The sequence below is a fragment of the Odontesthes bonariensis genome, chromosome 1 (assembly GCF_027942865.1).
Source record: "Odontesthes bonariensis isolate fOdoBon6 chromosome 1, fOdoBon6.hap1, whole genome shotgun sequence".
NCBI classification, from domain to species: Eukaryota; Metazoa; Chordata; class Actinopteri; order Atheriniformes; family Atherinopsidae; genus Odontesthes; species Odontesthes bonariensis.
In genome coordinates this window covers 20,683,049-20,700,794 of record NC_134506.1, presented here as the reverse complement: position 1 = coordinate 20,700,794, position 17,746 = coordinate 20,683,049, and the positions used below count along the sequence as shown (strand labels likewise).

The window sequence follows — 17,746 nt, the reverse complement described above, 5'->3', positions numbered from 1 at the left end:
GCGTCTGCAGTGATGTGGGCTCTGCACCGGCCCGTCATGGTGAAAAACAAGCTGAGCCAGAAGGCGAAGCTCTCGATTTACCGGTCAATCTATGTTCCTACCCTCACCTATAGTCACGAGCTGTGGGTAGTAACCGAAAGAATGAGATCGCGAATACAAGCGGCCAAATGAGTTTCCTCCGCAGGGTGTCTGGGCTCTCCCTTGGGCTCGGTATTAGCCCAAGTTCTGGAAACATTTGTCGGTGAAATGTAGTTTGGCGCACGCATACACAAATCTCTTCGGTTCTGTCGTCACTTTCCCAGAAAAAACAAAATCTGTCCACTGGCTCTTTAGAGGTTCTGATGCAGGAGCTCTAAACATATTTTTTACATCCATATACAGAGCAATGAGCTGGCCAAAGAGCTGTGGGCGGGGAAAGGCAGTTTTGGCATAGCCATATATGGGCTCTGGGGGGAAATAACCTCGACGTCATATGAGGCGCTACGTCATATGAGGCAGCTTTCCCGATCAGGCCACCTGCATGGTCACATTACCAAAGGCGGAGAATAATTTCCAGTGCATGGTTTAGGTCTATCGTCATTTTTAGCCACTGGGGGACCGCAGGCAGGCTAGAGGAACTCATATTAATGTTAAACAACCTTAAAAAGTGAAAATGTCATGCCATGGCTCCTTTAAAGGATTAAACTAGAACAGATACTTGATTCCTCAATATCATTGATACTCTGTTAATCTTGTTTGTAGAAAATCAAGATGATTGTGGTTGAATAAATACACCCTGTTAATGTTACTTTGTCGTTCTTATCACCTTACAGAATATGGACTGCGGCTTGCCAGCCACATCTTTGTGAAAGACATCTCTCCGGAGAGTCTTGCTGCAAGAGATGGAAACATCCGGGAGGGAGATGTTGTACTTAAGGTCAGAGAAAAGACTATTTGGCATCAAACACTGAGGTTTAAAAAGTGGGTTAAAGAAAGTAACGAGAGCACTAGTTATTATTAAAATGAGCATAAAATATGAATATTTATAGAAATTGTAAAGTTGATTCATTGATTCAGAGAGCGTGGCAGAGCAGAATTGGATCAGGTCTCCTTTTGATCCCAAACTGTAATCTGCCAAACGTAGCTTCAGGAGTGAGGTCATAGTTGATTAGTATGCAGGCTCACCAACAGGAATACCACACATTCATTGATCCCCCCCCTCCCAGTCTGTGAATGAATAATTTCTCCCTTACATTAAAGTAATGCACAGAAAATTAATTTTTAATTAATCTAGTTTATGTATGTGAGCCTCACAGAAGCCACTGACATGAAGCAATGTAAGAACTAGTTTTCATTTAATCAGTGCAATGTAATATATGTATTTTCACTCTTTGTGTCAGTGACAACACTAAACGCATTGTAACCTCACTGTTATCCATGTTAAAGACTTCAGCAGCACATTGTAGACTCCACAGAAAACTTGTTAAAGTAGCGAGTATGTTTAATTCTGCTGTTGAACTGCTCCTTTTCCTCTTGCAGATCAATGGCACCGTTACAGAGAACCTCTCACTGATAGATGCCAAGAAGCTGATTGAGAGGTCAAAGGGCAAGCTTAAGATGGTGGTGCAGAGAGATGAACGAGCAACGCTGCTCAACATTCCTGACCTCGATGACAGCATCCCATCAGCCAATAACTCTGACAGAGACGGTGAGACCACTGATATGTAGTGGTGTCTTGTAGGATGCGGCTAGTTCTGGACTTCTACAAATGCAAACTGTGGTTTTTATAAAACAGAAAATATTTCCGGCACCCCTGAAATGAGCTATTCCTTTTTTATTTTGATTCTTATTAGGTTTTTGCCGCCGATTAAATGCTAATATAGGCTCTGTTTTTAATTTCACAGACATTTCAGAGATACATTCACTGACATCAGATCATTCCAATCGATCCCACGGGAGAGGTCGATCACGTTCACCCGACAGGTCCGAAACGGCGGACCACTTCCGTCACTCACCCCGCCAGATGAGCAACGGCAGGTAGGTGAAGCACACAAGCGCTCTCCTCTCAATGCAGATCTGGTGATGGGACACAGCTGTCACACATGACACAGCCCTACATCCATACTGCCACCCACTCCATACATCACGTTCACACCCACAGGTGAGTGGGTGCTGAGTAAGCACCTTGCAGCACTAACGCATCAATCAATATATAGAGACATAACATGCATAAACCATCACACTCCCCGTGGAGCCATCAATAAGGTCCAATAACGGCTTTCTCTGGGAGAGGACGGCAGAGGAGAGGAGGGATCGATCCATCTCCTGTGGGACAAAGGATTTGTTTTGAAAGTCTAGCAGAATACAAAGTCAAGTACATTTAATATTGAACATCTCTTTACTCGTATTCAGTAGTTACTGTGATATTTGAGAATTTCTCAACATATACTCTTTAGTCTGTACAGATGAACTGCTTTTTAACATCAGCACTGTCTCTTTGTCCTCATCCTCTCCTCACTACCGGTTGGAGCTTCCTGTAAGTTACTCTAGTTGGTTCAGAGGCTGCTTTGCTTTTTGTAGCTGACATATAAATGGCAAAAGAGAACTGAAAGTGACATGCGGTGCTTGGACATTGAACAGGATGAGAAGACTAGATCCAATTGATAAAAGAGAAAAGACAGGATGTGTTCCTGGTTTCTGTGAAAGGTTCACAGTGAATCTACAAACACTATCACTGTCTTATATAATCAAAACTCCGTTTCTTTATGCTTGCATTGGCCTTGAGCAGCAGATAAAATGGGTCACAGTAACAAAACCATAACAAAGACGAGATGGAACTACGCTACATCGACCTTGTTCGAAGCCAGATGGAAAATCTGCTGAAGGGGCTACTTTTGACACGCATGTTGTGTCAAACTTCTTTGATTTTGGTGCAGATGAGATGCGAGTGCTAATCTTATATGGCTAATCTTTCACCAGAAAAACACAAACTGAAACAGCTGCGAGATGTAGGTTCACTATGCTGCTGCTTGTTAGCTTTTAGTTGCTCGTCAGTCTTATTTTTCTAGTAGATTAAGCTTGAGTGCAGGCACGTCATCAGATGATACGTTGTGTCAGCCTGTGGATTTACCATGCTTGTTTCAATGCAGGATGAGGGCACTGCTGCACAGATTGCTCTCAGTGTAAGTGACTGCATTTCTCTAACAAATGGCCTGTGTGTTTGTTCTCAGCACTTTGTACTGCTTTGGATTGCTTCGTCCCTGCCCCTGCTTTCATCATTGGTTGCCAAATTTGAGATAGATGTTTCGAACCTTTTTTTTTGTTGTAGTTGCTTAATTTTCATGTGTAATTTAGTATGATAGGTAAACCTGTTAAGCTTTATAATTGTGATGATAGGGGATGCCCTTGTTTGTCATGTGGTTGTGTTTTAGGAAGTAATTGAGTGACTGTAACTAGACTCTGATGTCAAGGAATGTTGTTTCTATCGCTCTGGTTGGAAGGGGTAAAAGGAATTTGACATAATTCCCACAGTGCTTTGCCCCAGGCCAGATGGTGGGCTGAACCTGATTGGCTAAAAGGCTTTGGGGCATTCTTTTTCCCCAGGGCACAACGCTGGTCCAGGTTTTTTAATACAGCAGATCACCAAAAGGTCCCTCATCAAGTGTCTGTCAGTGAGCTTCCATGTACTGTTTACAAGCTTCCTGATTTGTTTGTCAAGGAATTAAGATCAAATCATCTCAATAAGCATCATGGTACAGCTTACAGATACAGTTATGTGAGTAACTCATTCTTGTTTAAAATTATTTTGTAGTTTTTGTCTTTGTGAACAATTATTGGGCTTTAATTCATGAGGGTAAATTTTTTTTCTTGTAACGTGTTGTTGGATTTTTCATAAAAATGTTGGTATTTGGTTATTTTTGTTGAGTCGGTTCTGGTGTAATGGAGTATTTTCTGAAGGAGGATTGTTTTCAGTGTAGATTCGGTTCTTTCTGTGCACCCACGTCTCTCCTTCGCTCTCTCGCTTACATGCTTTCCTTTTGCCTGTACCCACACTATAAAAACGTGTGAGGGGATGGAACAGAGGGTTCTGTCAAACGGCATTTGTCATTGTGACTCCCTTTTTTTTTTTTTTTAAGAGCTGTGCTGCAGCAAGGAGCGGAAGATTTAGGCCATACCACTCTCCCCCTTTCTGTTCTTTACTCCCGCTCTGTTTGTCTATTCCCCCCTCACTCTTCTTCTTCATTCATTCATTACACACACACACTCAGTCAGTGCTTCTCTTTCTCCCATTGCAGTTATGTCACGTATCCTCAGGATGCAGCTCTCGTTTACCTTTCTCCCTCCACAATAAGCCTCCTTTTGGCGCCGATTCATTCTGCTTGTATAAAATTGCACCGATGAAGTTAAATTGTAAAACTGCATTGTACTGAGAGGTGCTGGATGCTTTAAGGGATCTGGGGGGAAAAAAAAGCTAAACTTTGATGCATAGTGTTGCAAATAGCTGCAGCAGCTGCACAGCCACAAGGGTTGAGCCTGAGTGTCGGTCATTTGCGTAATAATGAAAGTGCATGCTCCACTTTTATATTGGTTTCATTGAATTTAATTGTATAAATATTGCTGAATACACCAGATATTTTACTTGGCACAGTGTTTTTTTTTTTTTTTTTTAAATTGTCCTGCTAGAGCGCGAGAGAAGTTGGGTAGTCTGCACCAGTGGCACAGTTTGCACCTTCATGCTCTTGTTCAAAAGCTTTTGAATCAGCTCGAGTACTGTGGCAGCAGGCAGTTATGTGATCAGATTGGAATTCAACCATTGTTTTAACCTGGAGGGCTTTCTATCCCATAACCTGCTAGACTCACACACACAGTTTTCCCTTATTTATTTTATCCAGGTTAAACAGGAACTTGGACTGAAAAGCATCCTAACTCAGAAGTTTGTTTTGGGAGCCTGAGTCTGATTTATCTTTTTCTGTCTGTGTGCTTTTACTGGCAAGGTTATTGGACGGACAAAAAAAAAAAAGTGAGTTTTTATCAGTCTCTGTAATATAGAACATATTTTCAGGCCCTGTGAGCTTATATTGAACTTTGTGGTTGGAGTATGATGTTTAACGTACAAACTGCACAGGAGGCATACTTTTAAAAGTGAAATGGAAACAAGTCTCCACACTAACAAAAACACAACCACGAACTGGTGTTGAATGCACAGGGTCTGTTTAACCAAGACGCACATCCTTCTTTTAATTGCTTATTGTTTTTTCTTTCTTCCCCACGTGCCCTGTGACGTAGTCTGTGTTCCATGCAGTTTCCTTTTGGGTTTGTTTTCTTTCTTCCTGGTAATGTCGACACAGGACAACACTACTAACAAAGGAGATGCGCTCACTTTTACTGACTGAAAAAAAACAAAACAATGTTGCCATCGTTTAAAGAATGCTTTCACATAAACTGTCATTGTTACTGCCAGTCCACTCATTCTGAAGCTTTTTTTTTTTTCTTTCACCCTCTTAATTATTGCAGCCATCGAAGTAGAGATGAGGATCGCATCTCCAGAGCAGGGGCCATGTCCACACCGGTCAAAAGTTCTGATGATGGTGTCTTGTCTCAGGCCAGCGATCAGGCCAGCTCCAGTGACAAACCTCCGCTGCCTGGTAAAGAAACCCCTGCTCGTCATCAGTAGAAATTAGTGTGGTTTGATTAGTTCTCGTTCACTACGTATGTTGACTCATCAAAAGCATCTGCTGATTTTCTGTCTTTGCTATCAGAAATAAAGTGATGCTGTTTTGCAGCGCAGTTAGTATTGTGTGTGAGTTTATGTTGTTTTTCCAGAACCAAAGCCAGTTTATGCACAGCCTGGTCAGCCTGATGTGGACCTCCCCGTCAGCCCGTCTGATGCACCTGTCCCCAGCGCTGCTCATGATGACAGCATTCTCAGGTAAATGTTCCAGATTTGCTCCAAATCACTGAACAATATGAGAACAGATCTCTACAGGAGCTGCACACAGTGCACAATGAATCAAGCGCACATACTGTTTACTTTAATAACATTGTGCTCCCCTGAACCGCTGGAATTCTTTTGGTCTCAGAATGATTGTTTTTAAATCTGCGATTTGCTGACTTTTTTACTTTTTACTCGACTATGTTTCTTTCAGGCCAAGTATGAAGCTGGTCAAGTTCAAGAAGGGAGAAAGTGTTGGTCTGCGGTTAGCAGGAGGAAACGACGTGGGAATTTTTGTGGCAGGAGTTTTGGAGGACAGTCCAGCAGCCAAGGAGGGGCTAGAGGAGGGAGACCAGATTCTCAGGGTATGCTTACACTCTTCTCTTTTAAAGCAACATAACTTCTGTTTCTTAACTGCAGTTATTGACCTTAACTTGGTTGTTTGACCATTGTTGAGGGATCAAAAGAATCCCTGTTTGTGCAGCTACAGTTTCCCTGAGGCACCTGTTGTTTCCCGCCTCTGTATGAATATGGTTCAAGAGCTTTTCAGTGTCATACGCACATACATGAATATCTAAGAGGGAAACTATTGCAAAGGAAGCAGCTGACTGTGTTTAGGACTTTAAAAAAAAAAAAAAAAATGTACATGTAATTCTGATTTTTCTATTTAGAAAATATTAAGCCTTACTTTTTTTTTTCCGCCGTCACATGGAGAAGTGGGAAGAACATCTGGTGTTATTCTCAAAAATAGACAAGACATACAGTCCCCTCCAAAAGTATTGGAACAGCAAGGCAAATTCCCTTGTTTTTGTTGTTCACTGAAGACATTTGGGTTTAAGATCAAAAGATGACTATGAGACAAGAGTTCAGAATGTCAGCTTTTATTTCCTGGTATTTACATCTAGATGTGTTAAACAACTCAGGACATACCACCCTTTGTTTGAACCCACTCATTTTTCAAGTGAGCAAAACTATTGGAACATGTGACTGACAGGTGTTTCTTGTTGACCAGGTGTTGCCTTTAAGGTTGATTGTTCAAACATTAAATAGCTCTGCATGTTTAAACCTATAAAGACTGAATTTCTTGTTAAAGAGGATAAACCAACAAGAAGACCAGAGAGCTGTCTATGGGAGAAAAGCAAGCCATTTTGAAGCTGAGAAAATAAGGAAAATCAATCAGAGCCATTGGACAAACAGTGGGCATAGCAAGCACAACAATTTGGAATGTCCTGAAAAAGAAAGAAACTATTGGTGTACTGAGCAACAGACGTCGAACAGGTTGGCCAAGGAAAACAACAGTAGTTGATGACAGAAATATTGTGAGAGCTGTGAAGAAAAACCCCAAAACATCAGTAAGTGACATCACCAACGACCTCCACAGTGCAGGGGTGAAGGTATCAAAATCCACTGTTCGAAGAAGACTCCGAGAGCAGAAATATAGAGGCCATACCACAAGATGCAAACCACTCATCAGCAGTAAGAATCGGAAGGCCAGATTGATGAAATTTGCAAAGAAGTACAGAGATGAGCCGCAAAAGTTCTGGAACACAATCTTATGGACTGATGAGACCAAGATTAATCTCTACCAAAGTGTGGAGAAAGAAAGTAACTGCTTCTGATCCTGAAGCATGGTGGAGGTAATGTCATGGCTTGGGCATGCATGGCCGGTTCTGGAACGGGCTCATTAATATTTATTGATGATGTAACTGATGATGGTAGCAGCAGAATGAATTCCGAAGTGTATAGAAACATTTTGTCTGCCAATTTATGGAGAAACACATCCAAACTAATCGGGAGGAATTTTATCATGCAGCAGGACAATGACCCAAAGCACACTGCCAATAAAACAAAGGACTTCATCAGGGGGAAAAAGTGGAAGGTTTTAGACTGGCCAAGTCAATCACCTGACCTTAACCCGATAGAGCATGCATTTCACCTCCCGAAGAGGAGACTGAAGGGGGAAACCCCCCGAAACAAACAAGAACTGAAAGAAGCTGCGGTAAAAGCCTGGAATAGCATCACAAAGGAAGAATGTAACAGTTTGGTGATGTCGATGGGTCGCAGGCTTGAGTCAGTTATTACAATCAAGGGTTATGCCACCAAATATTAAATGTTATTTACTTTAAGATGATTTGTTCCTTTACTTTTGCTCACCTAAAAATGCTGTGGTGTAATACAAATGGTGATATATCCTAAGTTGTTTAACGCATCTAGATGTAAATACCAGGAAATAAAAGCTGACATTCTGAACTCTTGTCTCATACTCATCATTTGATCTTAAACCCAAATGTCTTCAGTGAACAACAAAAACAAGGGAATTTGCCTTGCTGTTCCAATACTTTTGGAGGGGACTGTAGCTTCCCACACTATCTTAGATGATTAGTGGTAAAACTGTGTTGTTCGTGGCCACAGTAGATAATCTTGTGTGTAAAAAGATCTTGGGAATAGAGCACAATGCATCTGACAGTTTATGAGTCATTCCCATGCTCTGCCTCATGTCAAAACTCCCCTTGTTTCCAGTGAGAAGACACAATAGAGGTCATTCTTGCGCTCTGACCTCAGAACAGATGACTGTTTCTGTCACTGAACACTAGTGTAACTTTGTTAAAGGGATGATGGAAACCCTCTTGATGTCAGCGTTGGATCCAGTCTGTAATGTTTATACTGCAGTGCCACACCTGCTGTGAGGCTGACTAGTTTAGCTTGTACCATGCAACTGGTCAAGTATTTAACTACTCACTTTACATTCATGAACCCAACAGTTTATCTGATAAACAAATTGCTTCATTATGTTAAGTCATTTTCTTGATGAATATACAAAGGTCTTCTCAACATCCCACCCTACACTCTACACCTCCTTTTGTGCCTGTGTGCGCTCCCCCGACTGTACAAACACATCTTAGAGACTTCCAGGACATTGTTTTCCATCCTTAGGTGGTTTCCCTTTGGTCACGGTGTTCTAGTGGAGATAAAGACGTCAAGCCTTTCTGTTTCTGGGAAAGATAAAGGTGTCTTTTTGAGGTTCAGTGACCCAGTCCATGTGTTTCTGATTCCCCCGCCACCCCTCGAGCAAAGTCAATAAACAGCAGTTCTTGTGTTTAGGACAGCAGCTGGAGACCAGGTTGGGAAGCTTTTCAGTTGTGCGAGGAATATTTTACACGGCTTTAGTTGAGATTTTTTCTCCTTCAATAGAACCAAAATACATTTTTCCAAAAGTTAATGTTTCAAGTTGCCGTAATCCACTTGTAGCCAACGATGGCAACACAAGTTCAGTTCTTCTACCTCTGCATCTGCAGGTGAATAATGTGGACTTTGCTAACATCATCCGAGAGGAGGCTGTGCTGTTTCTGCTGGATCTCCCAAGAGGAGAAGAGGTCACTATTCTGGCTCAGAAGAAAAAGGATGGTGAGTGAGGGCACTGTGTTATCAGTGCAAACACATCAGAATAACACTTTCTTACTTGTGGTACTCTTAATAACCTGTATGTTTTTTTTTTTCTTTTGTTTCAGTGTATCGAAGGATAGTGGAGTCAGACGTGGGTGACTCGTTCTACATTCGGACACATTTTGAATATGAAAAAGAATCTCCGTATGGACTGAGCTTTAACAAGGGAGAGGTGTTCCGCGTAGTAGATACACTCTACAATGGAAAATTAGGCTCCTGGCTGGCTATCCGCATCGGGAAGAACCATCAGGAAGTTGAGAGGGGAATCATTCCCAACAAGAACAGGTAAAAGATTTGTTAGGTCGCACATTTATTCCCAGTAAAGCTTGTTCTGGCACTTAATGATAAAGGTAAGGTTGGCGAAGAAGGAACTGAAGCATTGTAGCTGATCTGATACTAGCAAGTGTACATCCGTTGTATTTGCTCTGCAGCATTTCACACATTTATCCAAATTTATGCTGCTTATGATCGGTCTTTCTGAAACGTGTCCTTGATCCCCCCTCCCTCCCAGACGCTTCTGTTTGAAGTTTTTGAGCACCTTGTGAGGTCGATGGATCCATGGATTTAATATACATTGTGATCTGGCCAACTGCATCTGGGTCTTTCTCAATCGTCTTTTGGCAGTTTTCACAGATTCCTCACTGTCTGCTGACGGAGGGGAAAAGGCTTTTTGCATGCTGCTTCTGTTTTTATCACAAACATTCAGCTTTATGGAATTTATCCCAGGCTCTCTGCCAAGTTAACTCTGTCAAATCATAAAATCATTAAGGACTCAGAATGTAATGTTTTTTAAACAGACGTCACAGAAAGAATTTGAACTACTCAAAGATACTTATCCCTGCTAATCGTACCTCTTATCCCTGTTGGTTTACAGTCATTCTAAATGTAAATTGTATTGACATATGTGCCTTGATTAAATCTCATAAATTATAGTAAACTGATACTGCAGGATGGCCTTTTTCATCCATTCATTGGGTTCAAATGGTGGATTGTCTGTTTGGGTTTTACAAATTCGCCTTGCAGTTTCACTTTTAGCTTGTGTTCTGTTAGCAGTCATGAGTATCTGTGATGGGGTTTCATTGAAATGTGTTTACCACGATAACCTGTATCCCTGTCATACAAATGTAATAGGATATACAGAATTTAACTGCATCTGTTTTGAGTTACTGGTTTGAAGATGTCAAAACACCAACGATGCTACAGACATACATGATATTTAAGCTCTGCATAATGTGAATGTTAAACCATAAATCTAATTGGACCTAATACTCCATCATTTCCATCAACCGATTGAAAAATGCCTTAGTTTCACTAAAAAACTTTGTTGCCACTCACTGAAAGAACTAAAGACGATCAGTCCCTCAGTACTGGATGATGGTTTTGTAGTTGCAGTAAGAGTATCTCAACATGTTTGCCAAAAACAGGAGGAGCCGAATGTTGAACCAGAATTTTCCTAATAGCAGTTTTGACTGAAACCCTCAAAACTGACCTGAGACCTACTCTTCCCTGTTCAGAGCTGAGCAGCTGTCCAGTGTGCAGTACACCCTCCCTAAAACGCCAGGGGGTGACAGAGCCGACTTCTGGAGATTCAGGGGGTTGCGAAGTTCCAAGAGGAATTTGCGAAAAAGCAGGGATGACCTGTCAGCCCAGCCAGTTCAGACCAAATTCCCTGCCTATGAGAGGGTTGTGCTGAGGGAAGGTAAGAGCACAGAAGCCAAAGCACTTATGTTCATAAATGTAAAGGCTTCTGCATATATCTTTTAGACTTTTTTCCCTGTATACATTAATGTAGAATAAAGTAGTGAAGCAGGCTTGTCCCTGACCTTTATGAGCAAGAGTTAAATGATTGGTGGATTTAGCTTTTACAAAATCCATAGTTACGTAAACCTAAGAGCAAAGCATGAATATTTAGAAGTGTGCCAGTTATCTGAATGGGCTGATGGCTTCACTACCTTATTCTCGTACTCTTCCAATTTATACTTAATGCTTTGTGTGTCTGTACATTTTAATGAATGCATTGAACATATCAGAAAAGACCAACTGATATCTCCTTGATATGGTCTTGTTTGAGTGCAGCTGGGTTCCTAAGGCCCGTGGTTATCTTTGGGCCGATAGCAGACGTGGCCAGAGAGAAATTGGCCAGGGAGGACCCAGACATTTTTGAACTAGCAAGTAAGTATGATAATAAAGCACCTGTCTCCCTCCGTTTAATATTCATGTTTAGTGTAGTGTCTGTGTCTTAGATTGAGAGCACACTTTGCACATTGGTAAAACTGAGTGCTGTTTTTATCTCCGCATCAAGTACTCTCAGAAGTGGCTAGTAGCTAATAAATGTGGAACTGACTATTAGACCCACGTCTCTGTTTTGTTCCTCACATTTGAAATGAAATCTAAATGTTATTCTTTGCCCTTTCAGAGACTGATGTGCTCTTTGAAGGCACTGTAGTATGAAAAAGGTCATGTTCTTGATGTGTATACATTTCCCTCTGGGAAGTCTTTTTTTTTAACTTGGCAACATTTGATTTGATTAACTTAAAACTTAAGCAGAAAAGCGTATTCGACACGATTTTTCATCTGTTTGTTTTTTTGCAGCTGTAATGACTTATTTCTGATTAATGTTTACCGCTTCTGAGTGTCCCATTTCTCGTCTCTCCTTATAAAAGTTTTACTTCTGTAAGGATTGACTCAACAGTATGATGAGAAACGGGTTAAGTCTTCAACGGTTGCTGAACAAGATGACTTGAGTTTTTAGTACATGTAAAAATGCTGTTTTGATCATCAGAATGCTTACCTTGTACTAGACAGCCGCAATATCTGATCCTTGGATAACAGAGTGATTATATGCAATAATGTAACATTATGAGGTAAATCTTTAAAATCCAACAAGTAGACATCATTCTTGCTAAGCTCAATGTTTTAAAAAGTTGTTTTTTTTTCCAGATTAGTCAGCTCGTGTCTTTTGTTTCTCTCTCATAGCTTCTTTCTCTTCCTTCTTCTGTTTATGTCCCACTCTTTCAGACTCGAGCAGAACTAAATGTTCATTTTGAGTTCTATCCTCATCCACCACCTCTTGCGTCTCGAGTTTGCAAACAAGTTAAATGTGTGTTTCTCATTTTAACACTCAGTTAGTTTGGAGTGTGCAACCACACATGCCAGAGCAACTGAAAACACATTCACAGCACACACCCACAAATCAAGTGTTTCCATTCCTTGATGTTGATTTGCACAACTCCAGTGATGTTTATATGACTGTATTTTCTTTTCAGAAACACAGCAACAACAAGGAGGGGAAAGTATGTCACTTAGTGCATAACGTTTTTTTGTTTTTTTATTATTATTATTATTGTTTTATTTGAATGACAGATGATACCTATAAAAGTGTTTGGTGCCCAGTTCCCTGTTCTGTTGATGTTTAAACGACGGCCATTGCTTGGTTGAAGCATATAGGGGAATAGTACTAAATTTAATTTTGTCATCCCACAATTCCTGCTGTGACAACAAGTCTCGCAAAACTCAAATGAAACGTGAAACGTCAGAAATGTGATACCATACTGACACACAACTAGTGTTCCACAGACACTGAGATACACTTGAGACTTTTGTTGGAGGAAAGTCGAGTCTTAAAATTGGATTCCACTCTGAACGAGACCAACTGTTATGTATCATATCGGTGAAAACAATTCAATTCAAGGTTGAAAGAAATCTCGCGTGACATTCCCTTTTGAAGACATTTGGAAAGATGTCAACATTGATCCAGAAGCACTTTGCCTGTGGGATCGTGCATGTCTCAGATTTAGTGAAAATGCTTTAGTCAGCTGTTCTATTCTCCGCATAGTGACGCTCTCTGTGTTGTTGTGGGTCAGTGTGATGTCTTCTCCCCTTTTTAGTGGAGATTAGTAAATGCTGCTGAATGTTCAAAAGTACTTCTCTGCATTCAGAAATTATCTTATTATTAAATTCAGTGGTATTCCCCTCCTTAATACAGATTTTCATCCTATTGAATGACAACAGCAAGGCTGCATGTCGAGCAAAGTTACTTGCAGTAGAGTCTGAGATGAGGGCAATTTACAGTTAATTGAAAAGTGTAAAATAAATGACAGCCTTTACAACACTTAGCCATGTTGACTTTTGTACTTACTTTCTTATGAATGTGTCTACCTTCTTTTTCCCTGTTTGCCCATAAGTAACATCACACTTAATGTTAAAAAAGATGTGAAAGCACATAAATATGGCATTAACATGAAGCACCTGTTCAAGTAGAAAGCTGCTCTGCTTTTGAATCTTTATTTTTCATAGATTATTTTGATAGTTCTATCCCCCATCTGTATATTTTTGCAAACTATTAAATTGCACCATGATGGGGAAAGGAACTTGGACCAAGTGATCAAGCATCCATGAAAAATGTACTATGGCTGTGGGGTGGCCATATGGTAAATTATTCTGTGTTTAGTTGGATTCAAGAACGTACAGGACCAAAAATGTCTGAAAATCTGATCAGGATTTGTCATTTTATGGGGCTAAGTTTTAGACTACAAGCGAGCTTGGACTCCAGCTGTGTGTGGTCATCCCTGTCTTGACAGTGGATCATATACTAAACTGACAGCTCCGTGTTTGTGTGAATTTGCCCGTCACAGTTTTATTAATGCTGTGATGGAAAATGTTGTCCCAGATGTCTCAGTCATCGCTAAAAAAAAAAAACACTTTTCAAGTTGCAGAAAAAAAAAGACAATATTTGATCCCAACATTTACTGTTGAATATCGCCGCATATGCTTGAACCTCTGCATGCATGGCTATATTTATTTGCTTTTTATGTAACTATCCACTTTTTATGATACCTTTGGCCAGTGTTTGCAGATCGTAGATCCTTTTAGAGAAAAAGCCCTGCCTCCTTATGTGTTTGAGCCCGTACTATACTTAACATCCCACTGCCCCGATTTGAACCTTGTATTTCTAGGCAGGAAACCATTGCTTATCTTTGTTTGAATTATAAACCCCTCTTCACATCCTTGCTTAAATCCTGAAGGTTTTACTATGACACCGTAGTCTCATTAATCCCAAGTGACCCTTCTCTTTTTGTACGTGCATATTTAATGCCAATGTTCCTCACAGAAATCATTTCCTGCACAACTATTTATACTGCCACGTGCATTTGAACACACATATTCATAAAATACTGATTTCCATTTCCTAATCCCACCTAAAATACCTAATGACTTGCATGAATTGGCTGCCGTCCTCATTTTGTATCGAGCTCTGTTCATAAACGCACACTTGTCCTCTCCTATACTGAGATTATTGTTCTGTATTTAACTGCTCTATTTATGGGAGTCGACAACTGCATGCTACAAGGATGTCTAATTGGGGCACAGCCTGTGTTTGTTGTTGTTGGTCTCTTTTATTGATGGGATGCAGTGACTGTCCGTTTGTCTTCCATAGAGAACGAACCAAGGGATGCTGGAACCGACCAGAAAAGCTCTGGCATCATCCGCCTCCACACCATTAAGCAGATCATTGACAGAGTGAGTAAAACTCGATGTAACACACATAAAATAGAGATCAAAGTATCTATTGACAGATTTTGTTTTTGCTAATAAAAAGCTTGGGAGAGCAGCACAATAATATTCACAGCTCACTGCCGCCCTCTGGTGTGCTGTTCCCCTCAACACTACTGGGTGCATCAACCTTGGCAAAGTCATTAAATATCGGGGTCATTTTAGAAAAGAATTCACTTTAAACAGCTGAGCTTAAGACTTTCTGCACAGTGTGGGGAAAATGACTAGACGTTGCTATATTTTAACATGCTTTAGCTATTTGTGAGAAGCTCAGAATGTGGACAGTAAAAACAGTAACGACCCATGTATGTGTCTGTTTTCTGCTCATGAAGGACAAGCATGCGGTGCTGGACATCACACCTAATGCAGTGGACCGCCTGAACTACGCTCAGTGGTATCCGATTGTCGTGTTTCTCAACCCAGACACCAAGCAGGGCGTCAAGAACATGAGGACCCGGCTTATCCCGGAGTCTAGGAAGAGCGCAAGGAAGCTCTATGAGCGAGCCCTCAAATTAAGGAAGAACAACCATCACCTCTTCACCAGTGAGTCCCCGCATCGTTTAGGAAAAGGAGAGATTTCTCAAGTGAAAGGGACATGTTTCACATTAAGGTTTTCCCCAAGTCAGAATCTTCTGGGTCAGCATCATGGATCAGTGTATTGTGTTGAAGCACATTTTCTCCATGTAGTCTGATTTGTCTTTCTAAAATGTTTTTTTTTTTTTAGAAGACTTCACACTTTTCTATGAAAAAAGTGAACATTTACGTAAAGCTGCAGGGCTTACTGGTGACTGTAAAATGTGTCGTTTGTCAGTTTGCCCAGATATATAGCTAGCAAGAAAAAGATACTTTACGTAGATATCATGGCATAAGAATCCTGCATACATGCATCGTGCATGTCATCCTGCTCAAAAAACCCCTTTCCAGACACCCATCTATGCCTTTGCAATTAATTGTATTACATTTCAAAGTTAAGTTGAAAATTTTTTCTCAGGGAAATTCTGAAGTTATTACTTTATCAAGCTGAAAAACACAACACAGGCACAATGTGGGCAAATAATGCATGAGACAAGGTTGTTTCTAGCAACATATCCCAAGCATCTCTTCTTTACGTCTGTTACGTATTGAGTGAGACCAGCTCTGCTAACATCACATACAATCTTTTTCTAGCACAGTATTATTAATTGATAATCGTCATACAAAAGATGAGCGTGTTACACTTAAATGTAGAAAAACAAGATATTAAACATTTAGAATGGCAGATTGTATGCCTAAAATAAGCTTTTGATTATGATGATATTGCTGTGCATGATTATGCTAAACTGTTGTTTTTCATTGGATTGTTAAGATTTTCTTTGTTGCCCTCGTTTCTCTGTGCATTCAGCGACCATTAACTTGAACAGCATGAATGATGGTTGGTTTGGAGCATTGAAAGAAACAATCCAACAGCAGCAGAACCAGCTGGTGTGGGTTTCAGAGGGCAAGGTAAGACACCCACAAGCGCACGTAAACACACACACATAAGCAGCCGTGGAAATGGTAAATAGTTACATTCTTTAATTTCCTTGTGATTATCTCAGGCTGATGGGGCAACTGAGGATGACCTGGACATCCATGACGACCGTCTTTCCTACCTGTCGGCACCAGGTAGTGAGTATTCCATGTACAGCACCGACAGTCGCCACACCTCTGACTACGAGGACACGGACACAGAGGGAGGAGCCTACACTGACCAGGAGCTGGATGAAACCCTCAATGACGACGTGGGTCCGCCTACCGAGCCGGCCATCACCCGCTCCTCTGAGCCTGTCCGCGAGGACCCGCCTGTTATCCAGGAGCCTCCCGGCTATGCGGGCTACCAGCACACAGTGCAACCGGACGCCGTGAACCGCATCGACCCAGCTGGGTTCAAGGCACCGGCGCCGCAGCAGGTAGCGTTTCTGAGAGCTGTACGTCTCCCCTGTTGTCTGGAGGACGTGGTGTGCGTTAGAAGGGTTTTCTGGAAGCGCTATTGATGGCACTTTTTCCTTTTACACTTTCTGTGTCTATCTACTGTTACCAAACAATGTCGGTGAGAAAGTGCAAATTTTTTTGGTCAGGTATTTATCCCAATATACATATATATAAATATTATATATAATATATATAGAAAGATTTATTACTATATTTATTTTATCTATTTACTCATGTGTGTTTGCTGATTGATGTTTGTTAGTGTGTTGTTGTTTTTTGGGGGGGAAAAGGAGAAGAACTTCACAAGGTTTACTGCTGCTGCTGTTCTCTGTATTACCACAAAGCTGTCTTAACAGTCTGATTGTTACTAATGTTACCGGGAGAGAAAAGAACCAAAAACACATATTTATTTGTCTGTACCAGTACTCACCTATGTGCACTTTGTTCTACCTATAATTGGGACTGTGGCAATACGACACCAGAAAGTATTATGTGCATGTTGGAAATACCAGTGTTAATCCAGTGTACTTGTGAAATGTGTTCATCAATACTCAATTGGCAGTTGTGCTATCCAATTCAAAACGTTTGTGGTCTAACCGTGTGTTAACAAACATCAGAAGGGGAAAGAACTACTAACTGTACTGTAACCATAGAATTAAAATCAAACTAGTATTCTCTAACTGTGAAAACTTGTCCTGCTGCTAATTCCTAACTCTCGCATGTTATTGGTTGATCTACTGCCGGTGTTAAACGTGGAGGTGGGTTGTTTGTACAGTGTAGGCTGCAGTTACGAGTGACTGTTGAGGGGCGGAGAAGGTGGTAGCACTTGTGAAAACTTAACCATAGAGGGTCAGCGCTTGTTATTAAACATTTTTGAACCACTTCACA

General features: G+C 40.9%; 1 protein-coding gene across 10 annotated transcripts in view; it reads left to right on the top strand.

Annotated features, from left to right (window-relative positions):
• The window catches only part of tjp1a (tight junction protein 1a), a 100,810-nt gene that overhangs the window by 71,361 nt on the left and 11,703 nt on the right, over positions 1–17,746 (top strand). For 7 of the 10 annotated variants that reach the window (XM_075457432.1, XM_075457658.1, XM_075457579.1 and 4 more), the window contains 15 exons: positions 813–916; positions 1,519–1,687; positions 1,884–2,016; positions 5,494–5,624; positions 5,803–5,908; positions 6,126–6,276; positions 9,208–9,316; positions 9,421–9,640; positions 10,870–11,054; positions 11,432–11,527; positions 12,622–12,648; positions 14,793–14,875; positions 15,241–15,451; positions 16,290–16,390; positions 16,486–16,836. In XM_075457432.1, coding sequence (XP_075313547.1) covers positions 813–916; positions 1,519–1,687; positions 1,884–2,016; positions 5,494–5,624; positions 5,803–5,908; positions 6,126–6,276; positions 9,208–9,316; positions 9,421–9,640; positions 10,870–11,054; positions 11,432–11,527; positions 12,622–12,648; positions 14,793–14,875; positions 15,241–15,451; positions 16,290–16,390; positions 16,486–16,836 — 2,177 coding nt within the window. The remainder of the gene's footprint in view (positions 1–812; positions 917–1,518; positions 1,688–1,883; positions 2,017–5,493; positions 5,625–5,802; positions 5,909–6,125; positions 6,277–9,207; positions 9,317–9,420; positions 9,641–10,869; positions 11,055–11,431; positions 11,528–12,621; positions 12,649–14,792; positions 14,876–15,240; positions 15,452–16,289; positions 16,391–16,485; positions 16,837–17,746) is intronic. The other 3 variants (XM_075457504.1, XM_075458124.1, XM_075458042.1) reach the window with 1 other exon arrangement.